This window comes from Acartia tonsa, chromosome 10 (genome assembly GCF_053477335.1).
Source record: "Acartia tonsa isolate MP-2025a chromosome 10, ASM5347733v1, whole genome shotgun sequence".
Classification (NCBI taxonomy): Eukaryota; Metazoa; Arthropoda; class Copepoda; order Calanoida; family Acartiidae; genus Acartia; species Acartia tonsa.
Window position 1 is genome coordinate 1,619,165 of NC_137269.1, and position 18,561 is coordinate 1,637,725.

Here is an 18,561-nt window from a genome sequence, read left to right on the forward strand (position 1 = left end):
AAACATGTTGATTTTTCTAATTTTTTAGCAACAAATTTAATGTAATCTGATTATCCGATTGATTTTTGGTATATTGATTCCTGGGACAACAAAGTACAATATTATAAGCGAAGCAACTCTATAATCAAGTCCTGAAAATGTAAGTATGTCCATAAACTTTATCCTGTATCAAGCAGTTTTTCAACAAATTTACTTACAATTTTACTTTGACTCTTATTAATTTATATTCAGTTTATTCAGTTCTGACACTCTACTAGTGTTAATGTTCGTTTGTCTTTCCATTTCAGAGCTTCACTTTTATGGATGTTGTCATCCTTGTTTTTTTTATTTCTAAATCTCAAAGCAACAAACGTGTTGTGTACTGTTTTTCAAATAAAATTATCAGTTCCGAGGTTTATCGGATTCCACAAATGTAACAGTAGAGTATTGTACTTTCCAGGATATTTATGTACTGTGATTTTGCTATATAAGAATAACTCTGAAACCTTGTTATGTAGATGCTATTTACTCAGGGAGTAAGGGAGGGGACAATGGATCGAATATTCAATTTTTAGGAGTCTCAGACTTTGGGGACTGGCTTAAAGGGAACATGCAAGAATTTAGCAGTTTCTAACCAATCTTGGGGACCAATTATGAATGACGTCACGCAAAATCATGCATAATCTCGCGGCAAACTAGCGCGTCAACAAAAAGATAAACAATAACAAGCAGACAGAATATTTTGATTTTGAAAATTATTTTGTAAATTGAATCATTACATTTTTTATATCTAATTCTTGTTTAATGTAAATTCATTCCGATTAGTGCGTTGTAGAAAGAAATTATATTAAGATTATTAGTTATTACGAGCAAAGCCTTCCTATAATTAGATCCCGCACATTTGTACGTCCGTAACGGTTAGCTCTTTTCGTTACTTTAGACATGTTAGATGTTTCTTATTGATTTAACCCATTAGTGCCGAGCGCCACTTTTATGGGCCGATCGAGCTGTAAGTTTCAGGGAAGCTTTATAATGGTCAAAACGGAATTCGTATTTTTTTGTTTTGCTCTAGTGGCGTGCACAGGAAAGTTGCAAAAAAACCCGGTTCGGCTTGGCCATAAATACCAACCAGGCATTAACACCCGTTTTTGGTGCTTTCCCCCAGTTTTAAAACCCGGTTGACCTGTATAAACCCGGTTATTTTGACCAAAAATCGAAAAATGTAATTTTTGAACGCCAAAAGTGAGATGAACACTTTTTAGAACTTTGATACGATCCGTAATTGAAAACTACACAACCTCATGTAATCTAAAGAGCTACAAGTATAATACGAAGCGATTTATTTCAAATTTAGTGTTTCGGCTATAGGTGCCGCCGTTTTCGGGTAAAAAAACCCGTTGCTCGAAGTTTTAAAAGACACACACTACAAAAAAAGAACATATAAAATTTGGGTGTTACATATCAGAAAACGAGCATAAAACTATTGGGTGACACCTATAGAGATTACTAGGGTTATTAGGGTGGCTCAAACCCTTACTAATGACGTAAACTGTTATTTTATTGGTTGAAAAGTTAAAACCGGGTAATAAAAACCGAAACCGAGCCGGGTTTTAAAATTTTCGGGTATTTATGGCCAAGCCGAACCGGGTCATAATAGGGCGTAAAAAAACGATAAAAAAATCATGTAAAAAATTATAATTTGAATAAAACGAATTCACAAATAGATGTACTTGTCAATAAACATTAGATTTCACAAAAAAAATCAGCGACTTTACTATAAAAACAAAAAAGTTAGAAGGGTATTTTGAATTTTCATGATTTTCAAATTTTGTTGAGCTATACCAGCAAACGGAAGTAAGCTAAACTGCCTGCTCCAGGGGGAAATGAAAGTCAGGGTAGTAGAGGGGGGATTCATTCTGAGAATGATGCAATTATGAAGCCGGAAACCGGTTTTTTTTCCATTTTTCGGAACCGGGTTTTAGTGCCCGGTTCGGCACTAATGGGTTAATGTAAAGGCAAAAGTTTTTTGTCTTTTGCTTAATATTTCTGTAATTAATGATCCGATTAATTTCAAAATTTTAAGGAAAATTCACGAAGTCCTGAGTTGTTCAAGGTTTGTTTATCATTAAAATCTCAAGATGGTGTTATTTTATTTTTCTGTCCTGGATGCTAGGAGTGCAGCTACCAGTTATCCTAAGATATGTTACTTAAACCTTAAGATCTTTAAAATTAAGATGTACTTATGTTCTCAACTATTTTATTTATGTAGTATGAAATTTTGACACAAGGTATCTCATTTTTATTTCGTTAAATGAAATAACTTGAGTTAAAAGTTCTGTAGGAAGGTAATTGTTTTAGTAAGTTTTGTAATATAATTATTTAAAGGCTTTTTCATGTCTAAGCTTTTTAATAAATACAATAAAAAAATTTGGGTAAAAGATGTTGTAAAAGTAAAATGGTATGTTTCCTTAATTTTCCGAAGTTCAGATAATTCATAATAACAATTATGGAAATGAATTGTAAACAAGGGTTTTGATCTCTAGAATCAAAGGCTTGTAGTAAAGCATCAGTTTAAGGATGATGCATTTCGAATTAAAAACAATTCAAAAAGTCAAAAATTTCCACTAAAGGTTGCTATATTGCAAATACTTGTTTTATCTGGAAATATCTGGGTTTTCAACCTTACAGGGTCACAACTATAAAATTGAATTAACTGCCCATTGTCCCCTCCCTTACTCCCTGCTATTTACTGCTTACAAATAAAATTTGGTAGTTTTTTTCTTGGTATTGACAAGGGATACACTGAAAGAATAATATAGAAATGTGTTTTTAAATTGTTCTGTACAAAAAATCTTCCAAAATATTTGTAAAAATCCTTTAAATTTAAATTTAATTTAAACTTTAGTTTTACATTGACATCTGAAGAGTGCAAACATGTACGAAACATTTTGTAATGTCTGAATAAATATGTGAAATTCATAATTTGTTTGTGAGTTAACCTCTTATCTTATATATTTTAAAAATATTTTCAGTATGGCTTCGACACTTGATTAGAACCGGTTCTCAGCCATACTGAAAAAATAATGTACAAATAACTATTCTTGTCCTAACATTGAATCAATGACGAAACTCGATTACAGGCAAATTTAGGGTCCGATTTTGTACAGTTTATTCTTTGCAGGTTAATTTTCTCGAGTTTAGATTATTCCATAAAGATTTATTGAACAAAAAAAATGCAGAAAACAAAGAGATGATTAATTCAACTGTTAGAAGCAGCATTTTAACGGCTTATTTAACCTTATACATTTTATACTTGTGTACATAATCAGACTACTGCGGTACTGTCATCTGCTTAGCTCATGGAAGGTCAGTTGAATTTGAATTGCCGAATGTGTACACAGTTTCCTCATTTTATCTCAATATTTACTAATAGCTAAAACACTCTAAACTTTTAATTTTGAAAGTTTGAAGCTTTTTTAGCTAGTAGTAAATATTGAGATAGGACGAGGAAACACCGATGAAACTGTGTACACATTCGGCAACTCAAATTCAAATGACCTCATGGAAAGAAATGAGGTGAAAGAGAATAGTAGAAACCTGCTAAATAATTTATACACTTTGGATAAGTTGGTATTTCTAGTTGCGAATGAAAACATCTTATACGCAAATATCATCATAAAAAAATATCATTGTAATGTATATTAATCATTAAATAATTGACAAAAAAAGTTCGGAATGAGTTCTAGTAAAACTTTGAGTACCCGTATAATATTTATTGATCTGATAATCCCCTTCCTCCCTGAGATACTACATTACAATTGATCAACTGAAATTTGATTGCCTACTTCTTCCCTAATTTCCGAAGTTGTACAGTAGATAACCCAAATATTTTAAAACCTATTTTTAGCTACTCCGGTCAAAGGGAAAAGCGATATAATGTATGAACGATTTATACAATATACATTCAAAATTTTAATTTTTCAAATTTTGATTTTTTAAGCTTTTTTAGATAGCAGTAAATATTGAGATAGTATAAAGAAACGATGTACACAATCGGAAACTCAAATTCAGCTGACCTAACAATTGTATAAAATTTTATTTGCAAAACTTCCTTTTTTGATAAGTGAAGATTATATTTTGTTGTTTGCCCTACTAAGAGTATACTCATATCAACGATTAAAGTTATATAACTCGGAGCGCCATACATTTTTACAATACTGCAGAAATGTTTACAACATATTTTATATAACCTTTTTGATGCAACATACGGTTTACCACTGAAAACATTTGATATTCAGGGAAGAAAAAATTTCTTTTTTTCGGGGGGGGGGGGGGAGGTGGTTGTATATTTTTGAGGAGCTATATCTTGCCAGGGTAGAGATACCCTTTCCAAAATAGTTATAAATCTTCTTAGTATCTATTAGCAGCTTCACTTTAGGAAAGAACCATTTCGGTCCAGCGGTTAGCGAGGTCCCCAAGAGTTTTAATTAAGGATTTATTAAATAGTGCAAACAAGCAGTGTAAAAAATTATGATTTATATGGGATAATTTGTTCATTATCATTGTGGATGTACATTAATTGACTTATATTTTATCATATAGACTAATTAGACATAGACATAAACGGTTATTTATAGAGAAGCTTTGCTTCTAATGTATAGTGACTTATTGAAGAGCTGTAAACCCTTGAAAAAATCAAATATTTATGGTAGAGATTGAAAACAATTGTATTATACTGGGAAAATAAAGTTAAATATACTTCTAACAGTTAGGAGGTTGAAAATATTTTTTATAACAGCAGAAATATAATTTATGATTTCGGTTTTATTAAAAGGTAATGCACGATTCCAGTAGTCTGTGATTTTAGTAAGTAGTAGATGTAAAATGATCCATAGAATTTAGATATACAATCGTTTTTTGTAGATCTTTTATTTTTTAAGTAATTAAAGTTTTTTTAAAAATTAAGTTGGTTTTAAGGTACTAAAACGCAACAAAAAAAGAAGAAAATTGCCATTATGAACAAAAATAGTAAAATCTTTAATTTGACACCTTCCTTTTTAAATTCTGTTGAGTAATTATTGAAAAAATCTATTTTGTTGAACCCCATTTAATAAAAACATTGAACTGTAGGAGCTCGTCACGAATTTGTTAAAAAAAATCATGAAAGTTAGGACACGTTCTTTTACATAAAATTTTTTCAATCATACTTATGCATTTATACTTATGTCTTCTATTGTGTCGATGTTAAAAAAAGTAAACCACCATTCCAGTTTCGTCTCTATTGAAAGTTGAATGTTACATTACAAAAACCATATCATTACCAAGAGAGGCCAAATTGAAATGGTAGATTAGAAAAATCAATCAAGATAATATCATTACCAAGAGAGGGGGAAATGGAATCATACATTACTTTTTCTACAGTGACTAAACCATAATCATAGATTATATTTCTGCTTTAGAAAAATGGTTTCAACCACCTAACAGTCCAATGGAAATAAAAAAAAATATTTTTGTTGCTTATTTTATCTTTAGTTAAGATTTGTAATCTTATAGGGTTGGTTGAGTTGGTTTAGGAAGGTTTCAACATGTCCGTAAGATTTAAATTTGGAACTTTAAACTTTTTACATTTAAATTATAAAGATACCCAGAGTAATTTATAATAACGTTTATTATCATTGGGTGTACATAAATTTATCGACCTTTGTCTAATTTCTTAAACTTCCTGTCTATGCGATACTGTTTTGTTTATTCCGACTAAGAATTATGGAATAGTGTTTAAAAATCCTTAGATTTACAAAATACTTTTTGTTAACCTGATATATTACTGTACTGTAAAACTGCTATATTAGATTGGCTTTAGAAATCACTTTTTATTGTATATCGACTTTGGCCAACTAGACTTCAATTCAATGTTTTAATAAAACTGAAAAAGAATTAAAAGGAAAAGAGATATTTAAAACTCCACATGGTTTCAAAACCTCTAGTCAATATTTTTTGTGTTCTAAGTTGAAGTAAGATAGCTACTAGGGATAAGACAATAGACGACAATTTGATGTATTCTTGAGATGTCCTCATAAAAGTAACTAAAGATTTTAAGCCAATGAATGGCAATGCATATTTAAACAAGGATGACAACATCCATAAGTAGCAAAGCTCAAAAATCATGAACATCCAGAATGAACTATAGAATATTTAAATACAAAAAAAATTATATAAAATTTCGAAACCTTTCATAATTTATAATGTGGAAATCTAGGAATCGATTTCGCACCACAACCAAGTAAATTTAATGAAACTTTGTGGAATTATGTAAAATGTAAACTTATTCAATCCCTGAAAATATCTGGACTAGGAGTTGAAAAAAAGCTTGAACACTTAAAAAACTAGGAATTGATCTAGCACCCCAACCAATAAGCAAATCTCACCAAAACTTTATAGAAGTGTGCAGAATTGGACTTATTTGATCCTCGAAAATTTTAGACTTCTATCTTTAATAGGAATCGAGAAAATCATGAAAACCTGAAAATTTAGGAATCTATCTAGCACCCCAATTAATTGACATATCTCGATTAACCTTGGTGAAAATATAAAGAATGATAACTTATTTAATCCCTAAAAATTTCAGCTGTCTATCTTTTATAGGAGCCGAGTAAATTACGTTTCCCCCAAAACGTTTCAGACATACATACAGACGGACATTTCTGCTTTGATACTTAAAAACTTATTTATACACTACATTTTTTAAAAACATGGAGTATAACTACGGGAGTTTTTTCCCCATAAAAAAACTTGATGCCAAAGAACAATTAACTGACAAACAGTGTATATACAAATGTTCACTAAGTGAGTATGAAATACCTGAATGATTACCATTAGAAATATTTTTAATTTCTCATGAAAAAGCCTTGATGATATTATTGGCTAAATTACATAAACCCTATATAGACAGTCACAACACGAAACTATGAAATATAAATATAAACAAAGATGAAAGTTGTAACACAAACTTTTTTCATATACACTACAACAAAAAGAAACAAAAAGCTGTGTTATTTTTATACAGTTAGGGGTGTGAAACAATATTAATAAATTGAGGAGGTTGATCTAGTTTTGTAATATTCGAAAGCCAAAAAAATTGGATAATTAAATGAATGAAATATAAGTTGATATTATGACAGGTTAAATTTCGTTGTCAATTTAGGTTGCTTCTATAGTCCCCATCTATTGGTCAGTTCGTTCCTCCAATAGGAGGGAAGGGAATGGGATGGGATGAGGAGTATCGTTATATTAGCCAGCTGGAAATACCATTTTATAAGAATAGGCGAAAATCTGGTGCATTATTCAATTAATTAGATATTTATTCAAACATAGAAAATATGACACAATACAATCTGTCCCGATTTTGTATTACTTTTGCGGAACATTTTTCCAGTTACGTCATATTTTTCTTTCCCGAAAAAGGGAAGGGGGAAGAAAATCTCTTCAAAAGAGATGGGGAAAAACCCCTTTTCTCCCATCTCTTTTTTCTTCCCCCCTTCCCTTTTTTTCTTTCTCCCTCCCTTTTTCGAGAAAGAAAAATATGACGTAACTGGAAAAATGTTCCGCAAAAGTAATACAAAATCGGGACAGATTGTATTGTGTCAGAAAATATCTGCAGATATCAATATGAAATGAAGCTAAAATGCAATTGAATTTTACAAGAAGATTAGCATTTAATAGGAATAAAATGAAAATTGTAGATTGTATTTTTAAAAAATACAATCATTAAATTTTTTCCTGTTTTTGGCCCTCGAGCCGATAAAATAAAAATTTATCCTACTATTTACTTTTTGTCTTTGAAAATTTTCATTGCAAATTTAAGGTTCAAATATCATAATCTTATATCATATAATTTACTAATTTTTGTCTTCAAAAATGTCTTTGATAAACTACAATGCAAATTTAAAGGTTCAAATATAATACTCTTATATCATATAATTTACTGATTTTTGTCTTCAAAAATGTATTTGATAAACTACAATGCAAATTTAAAGGATAAAATATCTTAATCTTATATCATATAATTTAGTAATTTTTCTCATTAAAAATGTCGTTGAAAATATGCAATGCAAATTCAAAGGTTCAAATATAATACTCTTATATCATATAATTTACTAATTTTCTCACTAAAAATGTCGTTGAAAATGTGCAATGCAAATTCAAAGGTTTGAATATAATACTCTTATATCATACAATTTACTAATTTTTCTCAATAAAAATGTCTTAGATAAACTACATTGCAAATTTAAAGGTTCAAATATCATAATCTTAGATTAACTCATTCATTCATAAAGTAAGTTTAAAGTTTTCAACTGTATTGGTCTAGTATATCAGGTTTGTTTAAAAAAGCTTTCAGAAGTTATTGACGTCCAACGAAACTATTCGTATTCATGCATTTAAAAATAAAACAAGGATGACATCAAACATGAAAGGTAAGCTTAAAAAGTAAGTGGTCATTTAAAAATAATATTGTACTGGAAATCATTATTTAAATAAAGAAATGTCATGTTGAAATGATACATTACAGAAATTTTCATGCAAGTTGTTATATCAATAGAAAGATTTTATCAGAACTAGATTTCTATAATTTCAAGTCATCTATTAGAAATCCTAATAACTTGATGTACACTCCCATTTATGATTTTTAAGAAATTTAAAATCAAATTTTGTATGTATGGTTATAGAGTTGTTAAGTTTTGCTTCTATTTACATATGGTTAGCGCACATTAAATTTCATGTGAAGTTTATATTTTAAAAATGTATACAAATTTTCTTTTCTTTTTTAAATTCAATACAATGAAAAATGACATGCATATTTTTTAGAGCTCAGCTACTCTATATTTTGTTTATGTTTGTAAGTCTCTATTTAAAGACGTTAATAAAGTACCGAAAGTTTTATAAACATAATCTCTCATTCGTTGGCTCAAATCCTTCCATAATTTTTAAAAATCTTGATTGGTTTCTTCATACTTTAAGTGTTTAAACTTATCCACTGATAATTTAAATCAGAGATGCGGTAATTTGGTTTGTATATCAATTTATCGTTCATTGTATTATTCCTCTTGTGTCTCTTAAATCACAACCACCTGCATATGAAAAATTACTCTTTTTTTAAAAAATACAAATGCCAAATGTTTTTCTCCTAAAAATGTAAGTACATAGTTTGTATAGTTGAACTGTTATTAACCAGCTTATTTTTTTCTTTCACTCGCAGATGCTACAGAAACAAAATGTACGACTAATATTATTTTATATTCACAAATATTTACTTTATACGTCACACCTTAAAGAAATCAAGTAATCCTATAAATATCACCATCTGCAAAATTTCATTCCATGGAAATACATTTAAAGTTTTCAAAAATTGATATCCCTAATATCTTAGGATATAATTATATAGATGCTTTTATAACATTGTGTCATTAGGAATAATTATACAAAAAATCATGGTGATTTATAATCATAGAATGTAAAAGTAGTTGTAAAAATAAAACTTGTTTCAAATAGACCTTTCTGTTAATAATCATATATAGTTGCCAGGCCTTCTTAATTGTGCCTTAAGACCAGGGATTTAAAGGGATAAGACAATGGCTGAATAATTGATGTATGTGACCAAAGATGATAAACAAAATTACCCATTCTGTAGGTTGCTGAAACTTTTAGACAGCCAACTTACTAAACCAATGATTCATAATTCATTAAAAGCCCCAAAGTTGTTATGCCAACGGATAAGAAAACTTTATATAAAACTTCGGGGACTGGTGTATTAAACAGCCCAATGTCCCCTTCCTCCCTGTTTATGACAACAACTCTTAAATGAACTATGGTACACTGTATTTCATCTAAATTGGGTATTTCATCAATGAAATTTATACCTTTTTATTTGTACATTTATACTTAAAGGGTACATTTTTATGATAAAGAGGATTTTTTTTGACAATTGCCTATAATTCGTTTCTTTTTTAGTATGTTCTAATCCAGTGGATATGCATCAAATTCCTGGACATAATGGAAAATATTATTGTATTAATGGTTATAAGTTTTAAAAAAGCGAAGCTTTTCTATAATTAGGGTCGGTCCGTCCGTCCGTCTGGAACGGATAGCCTTTTTCGTTAATTTAGGCATGTTAGAATTATCCTATCGATTTCAAACTTTGCATGTTGATTCCTGTAGTAGTAAGGTACGATTTAGAAAGCGTAGCTACTCAATAATTGTTACCAGAATGTCTGTACGTCCATTTTAATCAGGTTGATTTAACTTAATTTTTTAACAACAAATTTTTATGTGATAAAATTATCCGATTGATCTGATTTTTGGAATACTGATTCCTAGGACAACAAAGTACAATGTTATAAGCAAAGCATCTCTAAAATCAAGTCCTAAAAACGTAAGTATGTCCTTAAACTTTATCCTGTATTTAAGCAGTTTTTAACAAATTTACTTACAATTTTGATTCGACATTTATACATTTATGTTCTGATGTTCTGACACTCTACAAATGTTAATGTTCGTTTGTCCTAATGTTTCAGAGCTTCGCTTTTATGAAGTTTGTCATCCTTGTTACTCTACAATTAAGATAAGTAACTGGCGAGCCTAAAATAAAGTTTATTAATATTGTTCCGAAAATAGAAATAGAAAATTGATAGGAAATATAAAAAGAATATGGAAGTAATATCCTCAATATTGAAAAAAAACTCCTTAATTCCATATTGAAGAATTATTTATTATATTATTTTTTCAAACTAGCATCTGAAGGTTTTACTTCCAACTCCAAAACAGCCTAAATAGCTATTTGTAAGATATTTTGATTAAATACTACTTTATTGAACTTATCTACATACTTTTAAAATTTTAAAAAATTTTATAACTTAACTGGGCATAATATACACTAAAGTTTTTCTTTTTTTACAATAATAATAAATAGATAATTCTTAGAGTGAATTTGCATTGAGAAGATCCTCGTGTCGTCTAATGTGAATTATATCCTATATAGCTATTGGTATTTTCATATAAATAAGTATAATAATATAAAAATGAATACTATTTTTATATGGAGACTAGTGGATGCGCTCCAAGACTTTAAGGTTTGACTCTTCAGCCGTTTATATGATCATAAGAACACAAAAACATACATACTACATCCTACTTTGTTTTATAGGATACTAGTCGCCGCGCCCCTATCTTCTATTTGTATTCGACGAGTTAGAAATAAGCATCAAACATTCCAAAAACGGTGATGCAACTACTTTTTCTATCTCAATGTTTATCAAGTGTAATTTATTCTTTAATATTGTAGGTTTGACTTAAACAAAGCATTTGATTTTATAAGGATCTTCTAATAAGTTGATGGCATTTGGCCAGATAAAACAATGTACGATAAATTGATATACATCCCAAATAAAGATTATTCTTTGTTAGATAATAATTATTAGTTAAAAAGCTTGGACACTTCAAAACTCTATAAAAGTACAAATGATTAAGATAACGTAGTTTTAATTTTTTTAGCATTACCTTATTTTTTACAGGTGATCAAGATGGTTATAGCAGTTATCGTTGTGTTTGCTGTGTGTTGGCTGCCATATCAAACTTATTTTGTCGCTAATCTCATATATCCGCCAATTAACAGGTAAATTTAAGATAAATTAAGTTTTTTTTAGCAGTAATGGCGGGTAAAGTCCATTTCGTGACGTCGCCTCTTAAGGGGCGTTTCGTCGTGTTTTCACAGCAGCTTATGATAGGTTATTTTAGTTTAGGTTAGGTGATTGCTCCGCAGGGTGGCGCAATTAGCCCCTTATTGGCTAGAAATAGGAGAAAAGCTAAAGTGAATATACGACGTAACGCCAATCCAGAAGTAAATTTTATTTATCCTACCCAGGACCTATAAGAAGCTTCACTATAAATGAGAGTCACATTGCTCCAACGGTTACCAAGATCTTTCGGTGCAGACATACAAACAAAGAAATTAACATTCTGACACACAATGCAACTGATTTTAATAAGAATTTTAATTTTTTTTTCTGTACCCTTCTGCAACAATTTACGTTTTAAATTTGGCCAAGTCTTTAAGAAGGTCAATATACGTAATTATAAAACTTATCTAATTTATAATTATATGCATTAATGTTAAGGTACCTAAAGTTTTATTCATTGGGTACTTTTTATAAATCTAAGTAGTTTTCAAACTTTTCAACCGATAATTTTGTAAATCATCATTTAATTGGGGAATAGTCCCTTTCATTGCATGGCAAAGCCCATTAAGGCGCGATTCGTCGTATTTTTAAAATGGCTTTTTAAAGGTTAGGTTAGGTTATATTGGGTTAGGTGATTGCCCCACAAGATTAGGTAATTGGTTCCGCAGGGTTAGAGCCCCCTACAGGGGCTAGAAATAGTAGAAAAGCTACTGTGAAAAATTTGAAAAATCGCCCCTTAAGGTGCGTTGCCACGAAAGGGACTATACCACTATTTCAAATCATATAATATATCTAATTAAATGAATAATATCAATAAAAAAACAATTAATCAATAAAGGTAATTACGTTAATTATGTTCGAGCGTTTTCATCAATTGAATGAATTTAATGTGTAATATCTATATGGGACGTTGCCGTTCCTGCAACTGGCAGAAATACAGTGGATGTATTTTTGTCAAAATTGTTTGTCTGGATGTAAATTCGACAGTAATTTGCCATATATCGTAGGTAACCTTACAAATATACATCTAACACAGGCATTTAAAAATCCAAAATTGTCAATTATACATCTATTTCTTGCCAATTTCACATCTAAAATTTTTTATATGTCATAAATACATCTTGTACATTTTTATCAATAATAAACAATAGTAAACTGTATAGTAGATATTTATACTACAAGAATATACATAATTAGTATATTAGATTATGGTTAATTTAAAATCTTTATTCTATAACTTATTCCTTTTTCTCTGTTTACCCATTTCATAACCTAAATCATTACCACATAACAACGACAATTTGTACAATATTTTACTCAAATATTAAACTTTATTGGCGGTGAAATTGTAAATGTATTTATACAAAGAATTATGATAGTTTTCTTTAGTTTTTTATAATGTCTGAAGAGGAAACAATTCAATTATTTTATGTTGTTTGTAAACAAGTGCATAAGTATATAGTTGGAAAAAATCACTTTTACCGACGTGATATCAAAGCAACAGGCTCTTCACAATTTATTTTTACCTGGAGATCGATTGTGGAAAAACCCATGCCTAATATCAAATTTTTTTTTCATAAATGGAATAGTCTATACTTGAGTAAATTATGGTATTAATTATAGTTTTGGCACGTTATTCTAACTAGTGCTATAACTGATTAATCTGTTATAAAAATCTAGCTTCCTTTCGTTGAACTTCTTTTTACTTGTTTTTCTTTTCCACAATCGACCTCCAGGTAAAAATGACTTGTGAAGAGCTGTACTCCTAGACATTAAGCCTTACAGATCGGGCACCAATTCCTACCTCATCAGATTGGGGGGGGGGGGGCTCTAAGAGGAAACAGGGATCTAAAGGGATAAGACAATGACCAATAAATTGATGTAAATCCCCAATGATGATACACAAAATTACCCACTTCTGTAGATTAAAATTAATGGTTGAAACGTTTGAACACCCAACTAAACTAACCAACCAATCAAAATTTACTCAAAGTTGTTAACCCAACAAATAAGAAAACGTTATTATAAAACTTTGGGGACTAGTGTAATAATCAGAAAAGAGGAGAATTGAAGGTTGGAAAAAATATTTCACATACAATTTCTTTCCTAGAGAATCTTTGTCTCTTGTCCCTTAAGGTACTAAGGCCCTCCAAAACGGTGGTCTTCGAAAAGTTTATATTTACACTTGGCTTATTAAAACGTTTTTTGATCGGATGTCCTTTTTTAGTTAAGTGATAGAGAGAAAAAATGTTCATATTTATACACACAAAAGTAGTTGACTGTATATCTGTTTGTCTTTCTTTTATAATTGTAAATCTTAGTCTTTTTACACCTAATTATTGTTGTTGTAGATAAATCTTCCATCCCTTATAAAGCGCCTATACATATAAAAACAAGAATAATCAGTTAATTTTTCTTTTAAATTCCAAATTAGTATGAATTGAATTAACTAATATTAAATTTATTTTTTTAGTTGGGAGTACATCAACGTCCTGTTTTTCTGTTTTCATTGGTTGGCCATGAGTAGCTCCTGCTACAACCCTTTCATCTACGGAATTTTTAGTGTAAGTATTTTTTTAACCAACAAAATTGTGGAGGGAGAATATTTTTTCGAGAGTGTGATCCATCTTTATTGAAAATAGTATAAAATCATCACAGGACCAGTAAGTATATTATCTAACAAACACAACCTTGTTGGTTCAGCGGTTACCGAGATCTTAAGCTTCAGAAACACATACATTCTACTACTTTGTATTATGGATAGTTTGGTGGTAAGGTTACCCTCCCCACTGCCCCCCAACATACCAGATAACCAGTTATACACATGGGTTTATTCCATTAGGGTGGTAGAAATACAACGCATTTATTTTATTTTGAAGAAAAATATAAAATATTTTTAAAAAGTTACCAAACTATACATAATTAAATATTTTTTTGAATATTAGTTGAAAAATATTTACATAAATAATTATTCAAAAGTGTTTTTGACAAATATATTTATGTAACTTTTTTTCTTAGCGTTATCAACGTAGGACCAGTAATATTGTGCGTATTATTACATCCTAAAATAGAAAATAGTAAGGGCTTTTGTTTGGGTTTTACTTGTGAAGGTTTTGGGCTATTATATTTTCAGGTATAAGTATTTTGGTGGTTTTAAGCTATTTTTCCAGCTACTGTCTTTGAATACAACGCCCCTAGATGTTAGGGGCATAGCTGCTAGTAATCAATGAAGCGAAGAATCATTTTATCGTATCAAAAGACTTCTATTAGATCATAATAACAGATGAAACGTTAATACTATTGTTTTTACGAATAAAATAACAATTATAAGATCCGTACGTAATAATGATATTTTTTATATATTTTTTTTCAATTATATATTTTTTTTAGGAAAAGTTCAAACGCGAATACAAAATCAGAATATGCTGTTACAAGGAGGGCAGCATCGCACATCCCACTGATGTAAGTTTTCATTCGCGTTTGGTTTTTAATTTTTTCAATAAATTTTGTTGATTTCGGTGTAGAATATTCGGGTATAGTCCCTTTCGTGGCAACGCCTCTTCATGGGCGTTTCGTCGTAATTTTACAGTAGCTTTTCTTCTATTTTTAGCCCCTGCAGGGCCATTTCCCTAACTCTGCGGGGCAATCATCTAACCTAACCTATCAAACGCCACTGTGAAAATACGACGAAACGCCGTTTAAGAGGCGTTGCCACGAAAGGGACTATAGCCGAATATTCAGTGAGGGAGGGGATATTAGATCCTTAAAAGTCACGTTTTGTTAAAGTTTTCAAAAGTACCTCATTAAAAAGCTTTAAAATACTTAATATTGGATGGTTGACATAATTGCACCATCTGTAGATTCAAATTATTGGTCGGAAGGATTAGTCAGTGATAGTTTAAACTAACCAATCAAATTTTGTTTAGAGTATCCAAAGTTTTAATCCATCAAATAGGAGTTTTATAAAACTTTGGCAAACAATACCCATAGATCTAAAGGGATAAGACAACGGCCGACAAATTAAGTTACATACTCAAAATGATACACAAAATTACACCTTCTGTAGATTGCAGTTATAGTCTAAAACGTTTGGATACTCTACTTCATAAACCAACCAATCAAAATTTGATGAAAGTCTCGAAAAATTAATAAGAAAACGGTATTATAAAACTTTGGGGACTAGTGTAATTTACAATCTAAGTCCCCTATGCCCTGCCTTTTTCAAGCGTTTTTTCTCTAGTTTTGCTTACTAACTAAAATCATGTTCGATTCCAGCAATATTTTACAATGAACATAGGTGGATTCTTTTTTAAAAATTTGGGTCGCTGCATCGCTGCTTCAACAATATTGTTTTTTTTTGTGAAAAATCTCAAAATCACATAAAAAGTCTACAATAATTAAATAACATCGTAGAAGGGTTAATAACATACCAGTTTTTTTTATAATTTTAGTAGATTTTTTATGTGGTTTTGAGGATTTTTCACAAAAACAATTTAGGTGAGGCAGCGATGCAGCGACCCAAATTTATTTTAAAGAATCCACTCTGTTTCAGATATAAAATAATAACTTGGCCATTATTGAAGATAACATTACTATTTTTTAGGAGGACACTGAAGTTGAAGCATCGACGTACAGAACTTCAATCAGAAGGTAAATTGAATGAATTTCCGCTTGATTAAAACCGTTTCTAAACCATACTGAAAAATCATAAATTATATTATAGAGAATCTTCTACGAATAATAAAAAAGACAAAAAAAATCATCCCTGTTTTGTTGTCCCGGGCCTTCGACCCCTCAGGACCAACAAAACTGTATAAAATACAATGCGACAAATAAAAATGTTCTTAACAAGCCAAATTTATTTGTTATAACGAAACTCCTTCAAATGCTTTTCCTTTTCTACTGTAAGAGTAACAGGAATGATTTTTAAAATCAACATTTGGGATAGTTTAGAGCTGTTTTTTTTACACTTTTACCTCTTTGAATCTATAGATGCTGAAAAATAGTAAGGGGTTTTGTTTTGTCGTTAGTTCATCTAGCCAAACACTGAACCAAGTTATAGGAATCATCCATTATGTTAATTCAATAGGACAATTCTAACATGCCCAAATAAACGATAAGAACAGAATATTTCTAGTAGTATGTACAATTGCAGGTTTGTTTGGTCTCGCGGGACAACCAGGCAGGTCTGCAGGATGGAGAGGATCCAGCAACAGGATCCAGATTTCAACATTGCCCTTCCAACATTTAACAGGTATAAAAACTTTTTTCTTGTTTTGGACGGAATAAATAAAAGTATGGAAACTATTGAGGATTAATAATTTATAAGAAACTATTACTAAGCTTTGTGGGATAATAGTTATTTCTCGAATTGTATTATAAACAGATTTCCGCGGATATAAAATGTACAATTATAAGATAAAACCATTTTTTTAGTCCCGAGATGCCGAAGGCATGGGATAAAAATACTGGTTTTAATCTTATGTTTTTTTTCGTATAGATGATAACCGGTTTTAATCCACTGGATTTTAATCGGTTTCGAATGAATACGAGAATAGTTATTTCGCGCATCGTATTATAAACAGCTTTCCGCGGATTTAAAATGTACAATTATAAGATAAAATTAGTATTTTAGCCCCTAGATGCCGAAGGCACGGGCTTAACTTCTGGTTTTAATCTTATGTTTTTTTTCGTATGGATGAGAACCGGTTCTAATCCACTGGATATTAATCGGTTTCGAATGAATACGAGAATATTGGTTTTTGTTTGAGTTGTACAAAAAAAAATTTTAATCAAATAATATCAATTTACACAATGGATATTTTTGTATAGAAATTTGTTTGCATAATAATTTGTCGTGTATTGTCTCATACCATAAGATTCACTAATTTTATTTTAATATTGTGTAAAGTTCAAATTATAAGAACAGCAATGCATTTTAGATTGTTGTCTTCCCTCCAAATTCTTTTGTGTATATTAATGAATATGGAATACGTTGATTTTGTATCAGAAACTTTGTCGTCAATTTAGGTTGCTAACATAGTACTGAGAACTTGGTCAATAGGGTTCTCCATAGTCAGGGGAGGGTATGAGATAAAGTCATAAGGGCGATTTGGAGGTTATTGTTATTTTAGCCAGCTAGGAGAAACAGTTTATTAGTTATGTGTAATTCTCTCACAGTATCTGCGTATTCTATTTGTTCTGTACATTGCGTTTTGGATGGAGTTGATTTATCAGCCAATGTCATCTCCCTTCCTGGATAATTTTGTACTCAGATGTAATTCAATTTAAGTTTACTCAATATTGAATTACTCTTCTAGTTCTGTTATATACTTGTTTCAAAATACTTGTCCTTGAATATTAACATTTAAATATGTATGTATATACAGTTAGGAGGCTGAAACAGAGTTTATAGGAGTAGAACATAGATGTTGAATAATAGCAAAGCTGTTTGAAAATAAACAGAAAGCAAGGGGTTAAATAAATAAAGGGAAAAAAATTGGAAGTAAAAGAAAGAAAACATCTTATTTCTAAGTTTAAACATAAATAAATTTGTTTAATTTTTTTCTTTTTCATTATTGTTTATATTTTACAAAATATTTGGACAACCCTAACATTACTAATGTGTAGACAGAAGAACAAACAAACTCAATCACTTATAGAGTAGCTTCTCTAGGAAATACTAGTGGCAACGCCACAAGAGGCCTCTAGGGGAATTGAATTTGATTAACCAAATTTTCTATTTTAGATTTTAATATTTTTTTTTTAAAATTATGTTTTTTAGGACGGGATTTTATTTTTTTGGGGGGAGGGGGGGGGGGTGGTCAACCCCCCACATATTTCTAATTTTAGT

At 30.1% G+C, this 18,561-nt stretch overlaps 1 protein-coding gene across 2 annotated transcripts in view; it reads left to right on the plus strand.

The window, feature by feature from the left end:
* The window catches only part of LOC145330705 (RYamide receptor-like), a 72,390-nt gene that overhangs the window by 51,762 nt on the left and 2,067 nt on the right, over positions 1 to 18,561 (plus strand). Inside the window, exons 14-18 of one of the 2 annotated variants that reach the window (XM_080175371.1) lie at positions 11,544 to 11,644; positions 14,182 to 14,272; positions 15,099 to 15,170; positions 16,312 to 16,358; positions 16,849 to 16,962. In XM_080175371.1, coding sequence (XP_080031497.1) covers positions 11,544 to 11,644; positions 14,182 to 14,272; positions 15,099 to 15,170; positions 16,312 to 16,358; positions 16,849 to 16,962 — 425 coding nt within the window. The remainder of the gene's footprint in view (positions 1 to 11,543; positions 11,645 to 14,181; positions 14,273 to 15,098; positions 15,171 to 16,311; positions 16,359 to 16,848; positions 16,963 to 18,561) is intronic. The other variant, XM_080175372.1, reaches the window with a different exon arrangement.